Here is a 17,265-nt window from a genome sequence, read left to right on the forward strand (position 1 = left end):
CTTCCCCTCCTCCTGTGGCCATGGGCTAGCTAGATGAAGCAGTCAGTTCAGTGGGGTTCGCAGAACGGGCGATCGGTTCCCTCCTTCTCGGGCTTTTTGTTTTGTGCGGGTGTGATTTTGTTGGTCGTGGTCGTCGTCGTGGTCGTCGGGTGTCGTCTATGTGTGTGTCGCGGGGGGTGGGGAGGGGGGTCGCTCGGGTTATTGTGTGGCCTTGATCGAGAGGTGGCGAGTGATCTGCAAAGAAAGAGAGAGGGGGGCGAGAGAGAGGGGGGTCAGGAAGGGACCGGAATAATCATCGTTAATAATACAAAAAAAGGGGGAGAGAGAGCGAGAAGGAAAAGAGGGGGAGAGGGAGGCCAAGGAGAATAAAAGGAGGCTGGGCTGCTTTGCATTGAAGATCTGGGCGCTATTGAAAAGCTTTTGAAAAGTGGTGTTGTCTTCCACCCGTGCGTGCTTCGATTGGGGGAGTATATTAGAGCCGGACAGCGGCTGCAAGAGCAGCAGCGCAGCTTGCGAGCGTCTCTGAGCGAAGGGGACTCTGCAGGGAAGAGGCATGCTTTTATCAAAGAGACCGCAGCTCACGGAGTTCTCCCTAAGTCTTCTTCTTGCGCTGTTATGTTTGCGAGTGAAGGTACGTTGCAGGACTCCCCCTTTTCTCCCCTTCGCGTTATTTTGCTGCATGCAGCTGGCTTTTTTCTGCTCTTCTTTTTTGGAAGGAAGCTTTTAATTGCACTTACCCTTCTCTTCCCCCACCTCCTGTTTCTACAAATCTGGAAGAAGAAGCAGAAGAAGAAGAAGGGGGGGGGGGTGAGAAGCAATTTGCGTTCTGTACGCGAGAGAGGAGTCTCGACAGTCTTGGGGTAAACGGCAGCAGCGAGTGCTTTTTGAAACACTTTCACCCTTAAAATAAGAGACGCTCCTGCAGCAAGATTTGAATCGCTGCTGCTTAATTTCTAGAGGAACGTCCCCGTCCCCGTCCCCCCCCAAATAACAGACTTTCGAAGGATTATTGCATTTCGCTTTTTCCCTGCAGGAGTTCTGTTTTTTAAAGGGCTGATTGCAAACGGTGTTTTAATGACCGATAGTCTTCGGTGTTGCATCTGGCTCGACTAGTTGTGAGTCTGGGCTGTGTACTTACTGTTTTTAATGTTCCCTTGCTTCGCTCACTTGAGATATGACCGTTTCACGTTATTCGCCTCCAAGAGCTCAAAATGACCCTCCGTTGTTGGGGTTTAGGAATCGTGTTGTGTTTTTTTAACTTTTGATTATAGCGGTGAAATGTGTATTTGGCTTTCTGTTCTCTCTCTACCTGTTGAATCTGGGAATAATTGAAGTCTTCCCCCCCGTTTGTGCTAATCTGTTATTGCTCCCCCCCCCCATTTTTTAGTAAGCCATGTACTAACACTTTGTTCCTCTCTCTCTTTTGGGGGGGGATTTTTTTTAACAGGTGACTCTAACATCGGGACAGTTCGAGTTTGAGATCATATCCATGCAAAACGTAAATGGTGAATTGCAAAATGGGAATTGCTGTGATGGGACCCGAAACCCAGCCGACAGAAAATGCACCAGAGATGAGTGTGATACTTATTTTAAAGTTTGCCTGAAGGAGTATCAGTCCCGAGTTTCCGCTGGGGGCCCTTGCAGCTTTGGATCCGGATCTACCCCAGTCATCGGTGGGAATACCTTCAGTTTGAAATACAATCGGAATAACGACAGGAACCGGATTGTTCTCCCTTTCAACTTTGCCTGGCCGGTGAGTGAATAACATAAGGCATCTTGCCCGTACTAGTCTGTGTGTGTGTCTCTTGTCCGTGTGTCTCCCTCTCTTCCATGGCAGCGGGCTGCCCTGAGTGTTTTTGGTGGAGGCCTTGGCTTATCTCCCTTCTCTTTCCAGCCCCGAAGAGTAGGGATATGGCATGACCACTGACTGCACAAACTTCTGCAGGCTAGAAACCTATTGCTTGGTGTGATTTAGCTTAGATATGGTAGTACTGTAGTTAGACAGCCAGAAACCTTATGTGGATTGGGCAAACCTGTGTGTGTTTTGGGTATGTCTGTGTGCCTCTCTGTCTTTTAAAGCATACGCCACCCCCACCCCCCCATGAAAAGGTCACAAGTTCAGGCTCTTTATTTTATTTTTCTTCCCAATTAGTTCTCGTGCCCAGGCGAAAGGGAGGGGCAGTGCCTGGAGATCCCTTGCTGAAATGTAGCTTGCCAGAAAAGGGAATGCTTGGGGAGCCCTTTTGCCCTCCCTAATGGGATCTCTGTGTTCTCTCTGGTGCTAATGGGAGCTGTTTGGCTGTAGGTGGTGCCAACTTCTCTGAGAATCTTGTTAATATGCTTTGGAAGCACTGGAGAGTCTCTGGGAACTAAATAAAGACAAGACAGGAGGCTTAACTCTGCACCTTTTTAGCTTCCCAATTCCCCTCCACCTCTTCCTTCCTTGCTCTTCTCTAAGAGCATTCGGTTTTCCTGGCAAGGAAAAGGCTGCAGAGAGAGTTGGAATGGAGGACCATGGCTGCTTGGCCTTGGCCAGGATAAGGAACCTATACCTGCAAATGGGGGTGTGTACTGGGAAAGGTTTGGTCCTTTGATTCAGCCTAGGAGAATTGTTGGCAGCACATGATCATATGGGTCATGAATGCCTGAGTGTGTATATTATTGTCTTGAATAGCGCTACTTTTGTATTTGGGAGCTGTTTATCTAGAACAGAGAAGGGGTGGGGGAGTTGTTGCACTGCAGAACAGGAATATGGTGTCTCTGTTCAGGGATGAAGCTGGAAAATGTCCTTTTAAACGTTTGGCCAGGCATGTGGAATCCATCTAATGTCCCCCCATTAAGGGCTCTGAGCCATTCCAGGTCCTAGTGGTGTGAATGGGCACTTTCTGATTACTTTGAAATAATATTAGAGTGGAGAATCTGCCTCCTGCTGCTTCTTGAAAGAGGATTTTTTCCCTTCATCTGTCTTCTGGAGGAGATGCAACTATTGTCTCCCAAACGCAAGATCACATTTTCTTATTGGCTCATGTTACTGAAGTAAAGACCACAGAGGATTCAGTGGGAGGGATCCCCAAGGCCCTCCTCCCTTTCCCCTCTTTCAGTCCCAGCATTTCAAAGCAGGACACAAGAGCTAGCCATGTGCTCTTGTACTGCCCCCTATCTGCCTGGGTAGCAAACATCAGCTTGTAGTCCTCCCTGTTTCTGTCCCCCGACTCCCCCCCTTTTTTTTTAGGGTGAAACCAAGTGCATGTTTTAAGGAGGCAGCATTACAAAGTACAACAGCGGAGCTCACAAAAGTATTCTGTGTTCAGTACCATATAAGCCTTGTAGTTTGGTTTTTCTGGAAATGCGATAAAATGGTTATCAAATATGCCATCAAAGGGATTTTAAAAAAGTTTTGCAAAAATGCATGGTATTTCAAGGGCTGCCAGTGGCTGTCGTGCTTCTGTTAAGGGTTCTGGCTCCTCTCTCTCTCTCTCTTTTTTTTTTTTAAATTGAGGGACAGGTTCATCTAGGTATATACATTCATCTTGGTATATAAATCTGTCATGTGTCATGCAGCTGGTTATTCCTACATAATCCTTTGTGCATCAGTGAAAGTGAGCAGCATTTGAAGTCGGTTACCCTGAAATTACTTGAGTAAGGCTGCAAGTCCATGTACACTTACAGTGCAATTCTATACATTTCTGTTTGGAAGTAACCCCACTGAGTTTTATGAAGCTTACTCCCAGGTAAATGGGTATAAAATTTCAGCCTTAATCTGGGTGTAGGCTTCACTGAACCCAGTGGGGCTTACTTAGGAGTAAACATACAGAGAATTTGGCTGTATCTGTCCTCTTTTTCTTTCTTTTTTTACAGCATCCCATCTCTTTTTCAAAACATTTTTTTCTGTAGCACCAATTTTCTTTTTGTGGACAGCATGTGTGTCCTGTGAGTTAGATATGAGTCAGCATTCCAGTGAGTCCTCTCCCCAGGTAACTTTGCTAGGTGTGTTTCAAAGACCACTGCCTGTTGATTCACTTCTAATCTCTCTGTTGTTCACCCGCTATAGTCTTTAACTCCTAACCATTGTGAGGTAGAGAGTGTATAAACAAAAGACATACTATAAGCCACTTTAAGTTGGCAAGACACTCCTTCAAGTAAAAGCTGTATTTCCGAGTGTGGACACATGTCCCATTTTCCACAGGACTGCATTGTGCCCTGAGGGGGATCCCCCTGTCAAAATTCACCTACCTGGACACAACTTCTTTCTTGATATAAGTCTTGCTGCTTTTGAGTGAGTGTCAACCTCTCCCAAAGGCTTCATGTGCATTATTGTGCTAAGCCTGGCCTGCTCATCTGCAGGCATGACCTGGGATGTGTAGCCAGAAACATAATGTACGAAGTTCTGAACTTGTTAACTTAGCTCGTGTTGCTGAAACTTGGGTTAGGTCACTACTCCAGCTTCTCCCAACCTGGTGCCCTCCAGATGTGTTGGGCTACATCTCTCAGCATCCCTCAGTATCCAACGCATCTGGAGGGCACCAGTTTGGGGAAAGCTGCTCTGCTCTTACCAGGTGACTCTTAGAACCATTCTTGCCTTCCTTTTGGTGGCACCTAGGCATGCTTGTCTTCAGTTCTTCCGTGTTTGTAGCAAAATTGAAATTTCTTTCAAGTCAACAGAAGCTAGCACTGAATTCGAATTCACCTCCTGTCCCACAGTCCGGCAATTCAGAATAAATAAATTTCCTTGTTTTAGGATGAGCTTGTTTGTAAGAAACACTGTGCATCTTCTCCTGTTTCCCTGAAAGTGTTTTTTCTGTATGGTCTGTGCTGAAAATAGTTTTTAACACACTTCAGCCTCCCTCTTCTCTTCTCTTCTCTTCTCTTCTCTTCTCTTTTCTCCCCCCTCCTCAAGTAAATAAAAATGGTTAAGTTTTTTTTTTTTTTAAGATGGGGGTAGGAACTAGGTTTGGCTTTGGAGTTTGTTGTTAAAACTTCCCACTGCCTGGCCTGGGTTTTGCTGCAACCCTTGTGAGTAATGGTTGTGGAGATGGAGGGCTGTAAATTTGCTTTTAAGAGAGTAGAGGATTGAATAGGTTGCTAAGGAACAAGGGCAGCGAACCAGCATGACGGAAATAAAGGAGCCATCCAGGAGACGGCACCTGCAGTAACGGCTAAAATGATACAAGAAAAATGCTATTGCATATTTAGCACTTCTTTACCCAAGGGGTATTCTTGACATTGTCATAAAACCCCATATGAAGACTTACTCTGTAAACCTAAGGAGTCCCATTATTAGTTCACATACATTGGTGTGCTTTTATTTAAAGCCTGCTGCCACACAGTGCAAATGGATTAATCTATGGTCTCTTTTGATACCCCTCCGTGCTTCCCAATGTGTGACTTGCCTTGTTTCATTGGTCAGCCTCCATTATTAAATGAGGGCGAGCATTAAATGTTTACAGCCTGCACAAGATGTTTTTCCTGTTGTCGAGGCAAGCCGTGAGCATAGCAGAGGTCAGAGGTAGCTTGAAATAGTCTTTATTTTTCAGAAAGGTTTACATAGGCAGCCTTGCAGTTTGCTAAAATTGGGGATAAATGTGTGAGACTGTTGGATATCTAATGAGGTGCTAAAATAGCACAATTGCTTTGCTGCAAATTGTAAAAAAAAAAAATTACAAGTTTTCCTGTTTACAGCCTTGGGCTGGAAAAAAGCTAGACAAAACCAGCTACTTAAGGAACCGTATTCCAAAAAGGCTAGACAAAACCAGCTACTTAACGAACCGTATTCCTGTTTCAGAAGATTCTACAAAGAGGTTTGCTGCTAAGGCGTATTTTGTTCTAGGATCTGCTGTTGAGGAAAACCCAAATCTTGCTGAGTTATGCTAGGCTTTTATTTGGAGATGGCCCTTCCAAAAGCCTTTTGTCTGATCTGTCAAATGGTCTCTGACCCAAAGAGGGGCAAAAATGCTATCAGATTATCACTGAGCCTGTGAATGGTCTCCCATTCAGACTTTGCAAGACCAGTCACTCAGCTTAAAGTAACTTTCTGAAAGTGAAATGTGTGGTACCAAACACAGATTTCATGGTGTCAGGAAAACCCGCATTCAGCAAATCAACTGAGTACATCGTGGGAAAATATTGTGGAATGTGAAAATACTAATGGTATTTTTAATGAGAGACTACAGTGGAGCAGATAATTGTTTGCATTAAGTGTTTGAAAAGTAACCAACTCTCCCAGTGTTTGGTTGCAGCTCATTGGGTGAGGCTGGTAATCCAAAGTGCCTGTACATTGTAATCTGACTGTGATTTTTTTTTTTTCACCCATTGCCATTAGCTTCACTTCGAATGTATGAATCCTTAAGTTGCTACTGTTCCTTTCCTACTCTCACAGATCCTTGTACAGTGAAATCAGAGGGCTTAACTGTGTGATCCTGTGTAACCAAATAAATTTCATGCTCACTTGGAAGCAAGTCCCACTGTATTTAATGGGGTGTAAGTGGTTTTTTTTTAGGATTGTGGTCTAAATTACATAGGATTGGACTGTTAGTTTGGGGGCAAACTCTGAATCTTTTTTATTTTCTTGTGTGTGTTCTTGTAGAATAAGCGTAGGCTGTGATTCTGTCTGTGCACACTGAACTAGAGAGTATATCCCATTGAACACTTCTGTTGCATTAGGCTGGAACCTCATCGGCTTTTGTTCCTGATTAAGTCGATGAGTGACCCACTGGCATGATGAAGAAAACATAACATTTTTGGATTTTTATGCTTGGTTTCAGGACCAGTTCCATAAGCCATGCTGAAGTTAGAAGGTACAACAGCGCTTTAGGAGTGTACTGCTTTACTGTGGCATGAGATCTTATTGGCAATGGACTGAGAAGTGGCAGATGTATTTGGAAGGGGGGTTATACATAGATTAAGGTGTGTTGGAGGAATCTAATTGTGTGCTAAAAATGGCCCAGCATGACTGAAATGGTTAAAGTGGCTCAAATAAATCAGACACGCCATCTGTTTTTCTCTCTCTCTCAAGTATGTAGGGAGAAACCTCTTTTTTTTTTCTTTTTTTTTCCAGGCTTGCTGGGTGCAAAACCTGACTTTTTGCATGGCTGGCTACTAGGTATTCTGTCTATTAACCTTGTCACCCGGCTGTAACTGGTGCATTTAATTATCAAAGCGATGCTTTTAAACAGGTAAAGAAGCTAAATGCTGAGAATAGCAGGTAATCTTCTTAGTGCTGAGGGGTTTAAACTGACCACAGACATCCTGGCCAGCATGCTTTTAGTGTTTTTCCCTTGCTGAAGATGAGGGGGATGGGAGAAGACAATTTTGTAACCACATATTAGGCTAGATGTTTGTTTTTTTTTTAAGCTATTGAACCTCCTGCAGATGAGACCTCTCTGTGAGGAAAATGTTGGATAAAAATGAGGTGCCATGGTTCCGTCTAAAAAAGATATTTCTTTCTTTTCTCTCCCCCCTCTTCCACCCTTTGTTTAAAGCACAGCAGTTTGGCCACTAAAATAATTGTAGTCCAGCCACCCAGACAGAGGCACTGATGGCTAATATTAACTGATAACAATAGTGTGGCCATCCTGACTGCAGCGAGGATTACAGAACATAATAGGGCCTATCCAAAAATAATGCTAATACAGGGCAAGCAACAGGAAGCAGCAGTAGACATAGCATAGTTTGGCTCCCAGACAAACCATGGACTTGCTTCACACAATGGCAACTTCAGCACATCATGTATTCACAGGATAGTCATTATTCCAGCAGGCTTGCCAGGACAGTGATCGGCTTGGTTTATTAGAGGCAGTGCATGCACTCTCGAAAGTGGTAAGTGGTGTGTCCTCTCTCTCTCTCTCTCTCTCTCACTCTCTCTCTCTCACTCTCTCTCTCTCTCTCACTCACACACACACACACACACACACACACAGCTTGCCTGGGGGGTGGGGGTTAGAGAGGATGGGTTGCATTGACTGGTTTTAGTGTGTGCTCATTTTAAAGGGGTGTGTGTGTGTGTGTGGAAATGCTCCTACTGTAAGGAAGGGCCAAGAACACGAACCCACTTTGACATGAATGTGCAATAGTATGGCACGAACCCAATAAGTTGTTTTGTTAAATATTCTCTCAGCTTGCTGTTGTGACTAGTGGAGGTCTTGCTGTGTGTGCAATAGGCTTGCTGCCTCTGTGCACAGCTCCTGGGTTCTGTGTCTTTGGTGTAGTGTGAACTTGGAACAAAAAAGGGCAAAATGTTCAGCAGTGTGTATTGGGCAGCTGGGTTGTTCCTGTTCTCAAGTACTACGGAGCCTAGAGGATTGCCAGTCACACCACGTTCTAACCAATACTGTTACCACATCGCTCACCCCGCTCCTCTTTGGTTCCTCTGAAATGCCTACTGCAGGCAGTATGGCAAACTAAGAGAACCACTCTCAACATAAACTACTCTGGTTTGATGTTGGTCACTGTGTGAACCGAATGCTGTACTACAGGGGTGGCAACTTGTAGTCCAAAACATCTGGAGGGCCATAGCTCCCATCGGCCCTAGCCACCATAGCCAATGGTGAGGGGTCATGGAAGCTATAGGCCCAAACATCTGGAGAGCTTGAAGGTCCCCAGCCTTGCTGTACTAGATAGGCCTTTGGTCTGATCCAGCCTGGCTCTTTTGTTTTTATGCTGGTATTGGCTGAGAATCTCTCAAACCAGCTAGATCGTCACTGGCGCTCTTCTTACTCTTGAAGATGTTGGAGGAGGGGAGTGAAAGTATCCTGTGCCTTTTTCTTCCATTGTGCTCAAGTAGTTGACGTGGGACGTGGGTGTAACAAGTTTTGGCTCATTGATTTGCTGTCCTGTCCCTGAATGGGGAAGGGAATACTTCTGTAATTTGGCACATGGCCTTGCCAGTAGACAAGGAGGGAACGAAAGGGGCTTTGGTCCAACTTCTTAAGGCATTCGTGTGTGGCTCCTGAGGACTGGGTTGACCAGCCATGCTTAACCCTTGCTTCTCTCTGGTATCTTCCTGCTGGAGCCATGTGCCAAGTCAAAATTGGCACTTTGCATCACACTTGTCAGTTGACTAGTTTCTGCACCCAGCGCTGCTAATTCCCTCCACCCTGTGAGATTGCTGTGTGTGTGTGTGTGTGTGTGCGCGCAGGGAGTACTTCCTTCAAGAAGTGCTTGAGGAAAAATCTTGTAATGGCAGCCACCCCGTCTGTAGCTTTCCTCCACCCAATTCGTCTTGCAATGGGATGGATTTCTTTTTTGTCCCTAAGTTGCTATCGGGCCTGTTGTGTCTCTCCTTTTCTTTCGGGCACCCTGAGTGAGGGAAAAAGGCAGAAGTGCTTGCTATGCATTGCTGCTTCTCCCAGGACTGGGGGATTGGGGTAGCTGATGTATGGAGCATGAATATGCTTGCAAATAATGCATGGGTTTTCACCCCAAGCGGATACATGGCTTAAAAGGCCGAGGAACTACTTTAAAACAAGAAAAAGAACCTGTTATGCTTCTTGGTCAAGGCTTGCTTTGTAAAGCTTGCCCATCTCCACCACCATAAAAGACAAAGGGCAATGGAGTGCTCCTGTTATATGTATGTATTTATTTAAACTACTTGCATACCATTGGTATCATACGGTCCCTGGTTATGCTGGCAGTCGGTAACTTGACCAGACATTGTTGGATCCCAACCCTATCCGGAATTCTTCTAGCTCATACACATTTTGGAAAGTGGAGGGGAGGCTGATGAGAGCTATCTTGGAGTACAAGGTAGAAAGGTGGGGGTAAAATAGCCCTTAAATGTAGAAGGGGGACTTTCCCTGTTACATGTAGTAAGCTTGGGTGATGGAAAAGGTTTCCCAATATTCTTTCTGAGGTGCTGTGTTGAAGGCTAGTTTTTCCAGACTCAAGGCCAGGCATCGGCAGTCCAGGCTGTGCGTGAGCAGATCTTACAGACAGCTAGAAAATCAAGCTCCGCCACATGCTCTCACTGCATCACTCAGCATGGGCCAGACCTGAACCTGGGACCTTCAGATAACACCTGAATGACAAAGTACAGTATGGCATTATGGCTCGGGGGGGGGCAAGGGGGGGGGAAATAAAACAAGGGTGAGGTGCGTGGGAATGCAAACCACAGTCAGCAAGAGTCTGATTCAAATCCTTGTTTTTCCCAGGCTCGTGGAATGCAGTCGGGGCCGCAGAGATATGCACCGACTATAGAAAGGGGAAACGTATTTCCATAAGATGACTTGGCTTGAAAGGGAAGCTTCAGATTTTGGAAGGAGGCTGCATTAGGGCTGTTTACTCTGGATGTCCTGTATTCCTATAAAACTGAAAGGGGTGTGTGTGTGTGTGTGTGCGCGCACACGCGTGCACGCGCCCTTGAATTATTTCTGGATGAACTCATGTATATCTCTTCTTTTTTCACAAATGGGGCACGACAGGATTCTGGTTTGTTGGGAAGAAGCAATGGCACTCTTCTGAAATGTCTCTGTGGCAGATGTTTTGTAGGCCAAAATTTCTGGAGGACCACAGTACCCCCTGACCCTGCCACCGTGACATGACTGCTGGAAACAGCAGTGCAGGGTCATCTCAGCTGCTGAGATGGCTTTTTGGAGGGTGGGCTGCAGTTGAGTAGCCTGGTGGTGGCTGGCTGTGTGGATGCAGCCAGGGTTGCGGAAGAAAGCAGCATTGCAGGGATAACATTGTGCCTTCTCTATCAGCATTTGTTAGTGTAGGAGGAACATGGGCAGTTTGCCACTGCACTGTTCATTTGGGGGGAATTGCTACTTGCTCCAAATAAGTGGCGGCCTGCACTGCAGTGAAGAGGATACAGAGAAGATTTCACAGAACAAAGCACTCATGGCACTCAAAGATAGTGTGTTTTGTCACTCCTCCTTACCACTATGTGTGGTAGCAGTTATAGGCCTTGCATGTCTGGGATGTACCAGTTCAGGCTGTCTGTGTGGGCTCACATAATTGAATGCTTTTCCATATACACATTCCCTCCACATGGGTAAATGAGATGTCAGAGAGAAGGATTCTTTCCCAACCTCCCCCCTGGCATCCAGTTTTCTATGTGAGTGGGGTTTTATATGGTGGGGCATCCAACCATGTGAGCCTGAAGATGCACCACCTAGGCACAAGTTGACCACCTCGGTGAGAACTAGGCTGTCAGGATAGCAGTATGTGATAAAGTTTGTGTTTGCTCATTATCTGCCATAATGACCCCTCCTCCCTTGTGTGTTAACAAGCTTTCATTGACATGCAGCATTTTAGTACTCTGAGCAAGCTGCACAGGTCTGGACCTCCCCGCCCCCCCATTCCCATACTGAAATGTCAGGCTAAAAGGTTTGGTTGAATTTTAATGTTATTGAGGCCTCTTTAGTTTGGCTAGCCTTCTGCCTCCTGGTCAAGGTTAGAGTTGCACTCGTTAATTGGGTATGACTCTCTCTCTCTCTCTCTCTCTCTCATATATAGCTTACTGCTGACTTGTTGCCTAGTACCTTGGTTTGATGGGATAAGATTCAGGATGTAGAATTCTTGTGTCTGACTGGTGTATTTATTCAAAGATGTGCAGAGGTCAGACATGGCATGGGAAAATTTAAGCCTCTATGCTGTATGCATGCATTCCTTGGCTATCTTAATTGTTGATCTATAGAGTGGGGATTGATGCACACCTCTTAACCCTCTAATGTCTTGGCAGTGCATGGCTTTTAAGGCAGGCGGGGTGTACTTGGGTGCTGCTAGAGATTTTCTGGTGCCCTAACAACTTGAACAGAACAGACATCACAAACACAGGACTCGAAGTTTAGGCGACCATTTTTATCGTAAAGGACTGTTCAGAGAGACCTCTCGCTAAGCCAAGTGAATTGTTTTGGGCATGTTGGTGCAAAGTATGTGCAAGCTTTTGAGTTGACGCAGGACTCTTAATTTGAGCTGCAATTAAAGATTATTGTCAGACTCGTTCTGGTATTGCTGATGAGGGACATGCTTGCTGCTAGAGAAAAAGGGGGATTAGTTAAAATCACCATCTTGGAGAAAGTCACTTTCTTGAGTTAACAAATGCTTATTTGTTTAAAGAAATAATATTTTTTTTTTAAACTTGCTGGAGCAGATCTGTGCAGTATTGGAACGTGGTGACACAGGTATGTAGTAACAGTAGCACTTGTAGCAAATGCGCTACTTTCCCTTTTCCCCCTGAGGTGGGGTGTGCTAGTAAACAATGCTAAGAAAGAGCAGGAACTGTTGCTATGCCTTAAAACAGACTATCTTCGAAAACGATTTTGCAAGGCTGCAGTGAAAACATCCTCTTGACTGGAGGTAGCATGAGTGACCATAATTGGCTCTTTGTTTTTGTGTGGTATGCTTCCAACTTGCTCTAACATGTTGTGGCTCTGTGCATTGACATAGGCTGAGTGTTTGCTGCAATTAATCCAAGGCGGAAGGGTGTCTTGACAGGTAGAACTGCCTGCAAGTTAAGCTGAATGTATATTTATGGCTTGGCTCTGGCATCTTGTGTATCCAACGGGGGGTGGGGTGGGGGTGGCAGGGGATGATATGAACTGAGGGTCCTGCAGTGTCTTTTTAGAAAATGTGCATCATCTGTTGTGACTTGGGGGGAAGGCTTGTAATGTGGCGCTAATGAAATACGAATGCAGTATATATATCCTTAAAATGGGGGTTGGCCACTCATCGTGAGATGGGGCACAGGTCTCTACTTGCCCAACTTTTGCTTACTCTTCGACTCATTTTCCCACAGTTATCAGTGAACGAAATGGAATCCTTGCCTGCTTTCAATATGAAACATATTTAGGCTGCAGTCCAGCACTGTGTCTATTCTTTTTTCTTTTTTTTTTCCTTTTTGGTAAAGCTAGACTTTTTCCCTCATTCAGGGGCTGCATGCTGAGCTAAGTCGTGAGAAATGAATTTGCTTTTGACTTTAAAAAGAAAGAAAAAGACAGAAGTAGCCGTCAGTCTTAAGCCTGCACCTTGCAGTTGTTTACTTTTCTTTCATGAATGTTATTTGTTTCTGGTAATACTTAATTCCCTTTTGCCACCTTTGCAAATGGATAGATAACAAGTGCTAACAGTGTCATTAGGCATAAGGCAAATTTAAACCTTATGAGTCACAACTTTCTTTTTTGTTGTCTGAGCTAATAGTCTTAAATGTAATTTCACTCCTCCCACATTCTGCAAAGCTACAGTGACCTAACACACCTGGTCACTGTAATATTTGGCACACTCTTAATGTGTTGGCTTGTGGAGCCGTATGACAGAGAAAATGGGGGTGTGTGTGCCCAAGTTTCTATCCCACATGGTCATTGTAAAATCTTTCAGCTTTCCAGCCACAAAAACCTTAAACTTTGCATGACTACACAGCCCTTAAAAAGACATTCTGCATTTGTCCTTTTTTTTTTTTAAGACCACATAAATATAGGCTGCTACTTCAGATGAGGATAGTGACTGACCTGTTACATTTTATTATGTAAAACAGGAGTGGGGCAACTTGTAAGCTAAAAAATATGGAGGGCCACAACTTCCATAATCCCTTATCATTGGCTATGCTGGCTAGGGCTAATGCAAGTTGTAGGCCAAAACATCTGGAGGGCCACACGTTGCTCACCCCTGGTGTAAGGTTAGATGATCTGGGTTGCCTTGGCATTCTACACTTGAGTAGTCAGTAATGGGTGACGTTTGCCATTTATGGGGTACACTTGTCTGTAGTAACTTACCATCTCATAGGGTAAAACCACTTAAGACTTGTAGCATTTCATGTTAGGCTTAATGGGAGGTATTATGCTCCTGTACTACTGTGGGGAGAGGATGTGTGGACACACACACACACACACACACACACCCCATGCTGCTTAAATTAAGCTTTCTGAACCATACACAGTTCCTTGTTTGGAGTTCAGTAATGTTAGAGGGATGGACAAATGAAGAAGGTGAGATTCCTCTACAGGTGTTTCTTTTTCTTCTTCAATGCAAGGTTAGAGGGAGGGTGGTTTAGCTAGAATAGCTGGCGCACTTCCAACCTGAATATGTGTGGCTTGTGTATGGCAATGATTACTGACATTTAGGAGGCAGTACTGGGCAGCTTAATGAGTTTGCAAGTGTCCAGTAGTTCTCTCATTTCTTCTCTCCTCTCCCAACTAGATTGGGTGGGTGGGGGAATGTACTTTCTTTTAAGGCTGCTTTATGCATTTCTCTTCCTCTTCCCCCCCTCCAAATTCATCAGTTCTTTCCTTTCGTTACCTGATACTTGTGGGAGCAGCAAAGGCTTTGCTCAGACAAAGTGTTCAAAGGGGTGCTGAAAAGCCGAGTCTCTGGAGATTATGGTTCTGAACCTTGACAGTGCAATCCTAGCAACCTTGCTTGGCTTTCTGAATGGGAAAAGTCAGTGTTTTGTGGAATATTGACTAAAAAAAAAAGAAAGAAATAAAAAAAAGAAAATCCCCACTCTCTTCTGGCCACTTTTTGTTTGTTTGTTTTTTGGAGTATGCTTAACTTTTAAAACTAAACAGACAAACCCACCTTGCTGTGTATGGTATCAAAACAGTGGATGTTGAACTTCCTAGTTCAGTATGTAAGATGCATTAGTGATGACAAAGATAAGAGACCTTTCACCTGAAATTACTCAAGTCAGACTGGATAAAGGTAGCTTAGTCAGACTGGATAAGTTAGCTTAAGCAGCTGCAAGAGATCACATTTGTCTCAGCCATAATCTATTGCCTGTTTATGTTTATTAGGAGCACACAGATTTAAGGAAGATGCATAGTGGTTTTCATAAAGCACACTTAAAAAAAATATAGCAACTGCTCTAGACAAGTGAGTTTATTATCATTTTTTTAAATGCTAACGGATATCTGTTACTATCTTGCAGAGATCCTACACGTTGCTTGTTGAGGCCTGGGATTACAGTAACGACAGTGTTAGTAAGTATGATCTTCTTTTTTCTGGAATTATTTAAACGCAAGCAGTGGTAACGGGTTGATAGAAAAAGGAGTTGCACTTCTAGTGTTTCTGGATCAGAACAGCATGCACGGGCTCTTTATGAAAAAGAGGAGACTCATGGTTGTGGAACAGGGGGTGGGCAGTAGGTAGATCTCCAGATGTTTGGGACTTCAGTTTCCAGGTGCCCCTGCCAGCGTAGCCAGTGGTCAGGGATGCTGGGAGTTGAAGTCCCGAACAGCTGGAGATCTACTTTCTGCCCACCACAGTGTATAACATATCTATATTGACCTTAATTCCCTGCAGAAAAAAGAATCCTTCCTTCCCGGAATTCCAGGGTGAGCTCTATTTGAGAGGATCCAAATATGGTCAGATTGTCCAGCAAAAGGGTGGCAAGCTCCTATATGCCACCTTGGAATTGGAGAGAGCAATCCTATGGCTGCTAGTCAGCGGCTAGACGGCCATAGGATATCTGGTTTTCCAGGAACTGACCTCAGAGACCACACTCCAAGGTCGTTTCCTGGAGAACCGAGCTCTCCCCACTTCCGTGCTGCCTCGCAGGCAGCATGGAAAAGCCCCGTGCTCCGCACTCTCAAGAGGAGTGCAGAGCGGCTGAAATGGGGCGTGCCAGGGCAGGGAGGGCAGAAACGCCTGTACGAGACATCCAATGTGTCATACGGCAGCCTCCTCCCCCGCTCAACCCTCCCGTGGCTAGACAGCTGCAATCGGCTATTTAGCCGAAAATGCAGGGTAGGAGGAACATGGAGGGAACAATCCCCTCCATGCTTCTCCTGCCCTGCATTGGATAGGCAGTTGCCTCCGAGTTCGGAGGCAGCCGCCTATCTGCATAGGATTGTGCCCTAAATGTCTGAATCTCAGATTGGCACATAGATGGAAGGATCTCCTCCTCCTCCCCCCACCTGCCCTCATGTGGATCCTGGGCTGTGAGCTGAGAGGTCCATCTACTTGGAGGAGGGATTTATCCACCTGGATAAGCATTCCCCGTGCTGCGCGTAGGTTCCTGCATTGCTGAAAGTGAACATGTGGAGGGGGCATTTCTCAAGTATATTTCACTTTTGAGTCGAGCTGAAATCTATGGATCTTGGGGCAAGTGAAGGAAGCTCTTTGGTGGCCCTCTGGGTAAGGTGCCTGAAAACTGTTCTATCCTGTGGAGGTCTGCCAGGGCTCAACAGGCCAGTCTGCCCCCTTCCTGCTGCCGAGGGTTCCCAGCCGGGACAGTTGTCATAGCCCGGCAGCACTGCGTACTTCACCCCGGGTCACCATTCATTCACCAGCTGGCCCAAAGAGGGGAGATGCGTAGCAGTGGTGGCTGAGCAAGGAAGGGGGGATGGGGCTGAAAAGGCAGGGATGGCCTCTGTAAAGCCCCAAGGAAATGAGGAGAAGCTGGGCAGAGGATATTGGAGAGTCAGAAGACAGAAACAGAGAAGGACTGAGGATGGGTGAGGAAAAAGGGCATGGAAGGTGTGGTGAGGCGGGAAGAGCAGGAAAGAAGAATAACAGGGAGGCGGTATCAGAAGGCAGCCGCAGGGAACCCCACTCAGAAGACCCTGTCCCAGGAGGAACCAACAAGGACTTCCTTATAAAAAGCCTCTTTCCCTGAGAACAAGGCACTCAGCACAGCCAGGGACACTTGGGCGAAGGGAGGCCAGTGGGTGTCTTCTATCCAGTTGCCCCTTGAGGCATAATGGGAGACTCTGGCTGGGGTGCAATCAGCTCCTCCTGCAGTCCTCTGCTCTGAAGAAAACCTTGACATAGCCTTCCTTCGCGAGGGGCCACCTGAGAGCCAGAACATTTCCACTTTAATGAGCAGCCTTCCCTGGGCCAGAGCCTACAGTCTGAGCCACAGCTTACCTGCGCCTGAGTGTTGTAAGTGGAAGCCAAGGGGCAACGGGACAATGACTACCTCCTTGAAGTAGAAACCCAGAGAAATAGAGGGGTTTTGACCCCAGGAGGGAGATCTGAGAAGGAAGGAGATGACTTGCCTGCCTGGAAGAGTCTAATATTCAGACTTACCTGTAACTAGCAAGGTTAAATAAAGTGCACAGGCATACGTAGCTGTCTGTCATCTGTTCATGGAAGCCATGAATGAGGGTGGGCTCGATGTGCCTCCTGCCAAGGGAAGTCCAGTTATGGCCAAGCTTCATGGAGTCCCCCAACAGCATCTAAGTTTGACCTAAGCAACTATGGCACTACTTCAGTCATTTCTGCATACGGGTTTATGAACATTGAATTGTTTTGGCCTACTCTTCCATTTCTCAGTGGGCTTCAAATGGCCCAAGCCCTGCAGGAATGAATGGGGGTTGCAGTGCCCCTCCCCAA

At 45.7% G+C, this 17,265-nt stretch overlaps 1 protein-coding gene across 1 annotated transcript in view; it reads left to right on the forward strand.

The window, feature by feature from the left end:
• The first annotated feature begins 16 nt into the window (after window positions 1-16).
• The window catches only part of JAG1 (jagged canonical Notch ligand 1), a 58,610-nt gene continuing 41,361 nt past the window's right edge, over window positions 17-17,265 (forward strand). The window contains exons 1-3 of the mRNA XM_084824794.1: window positions 17-631; window positions 1,448-1,753; window positions 14,858-14,909. Of these exons, the coding sequence (XP_084680920.1) occupies window positions 554-631; window positions 1,448-1,753; window positions 14,858-14,909 (436 nt within the window). The 5' untranslated portion in view covers window positions 17-553. The remainder of the gene's footprint in view (window positions 632-1,447; window positions 1,754-14,857; window positions 14,910-17,265) is intronic.

Source organism: Heloderma suspectum, chromosome 1, assembly GCF_057233095.1.
Source record: "Heloderma suspectum isolate Gila_16-S chromosome 1, 16-S_ref, whole genome shotgun sequence".
Classification (NCBI taxonomy): domain Eukaryota; kingdom Metazoa; phylum Chordata; class Lepidosauria; order Squamata; family Helodermatidae; genus Heloderma; species Heloderma suspectum.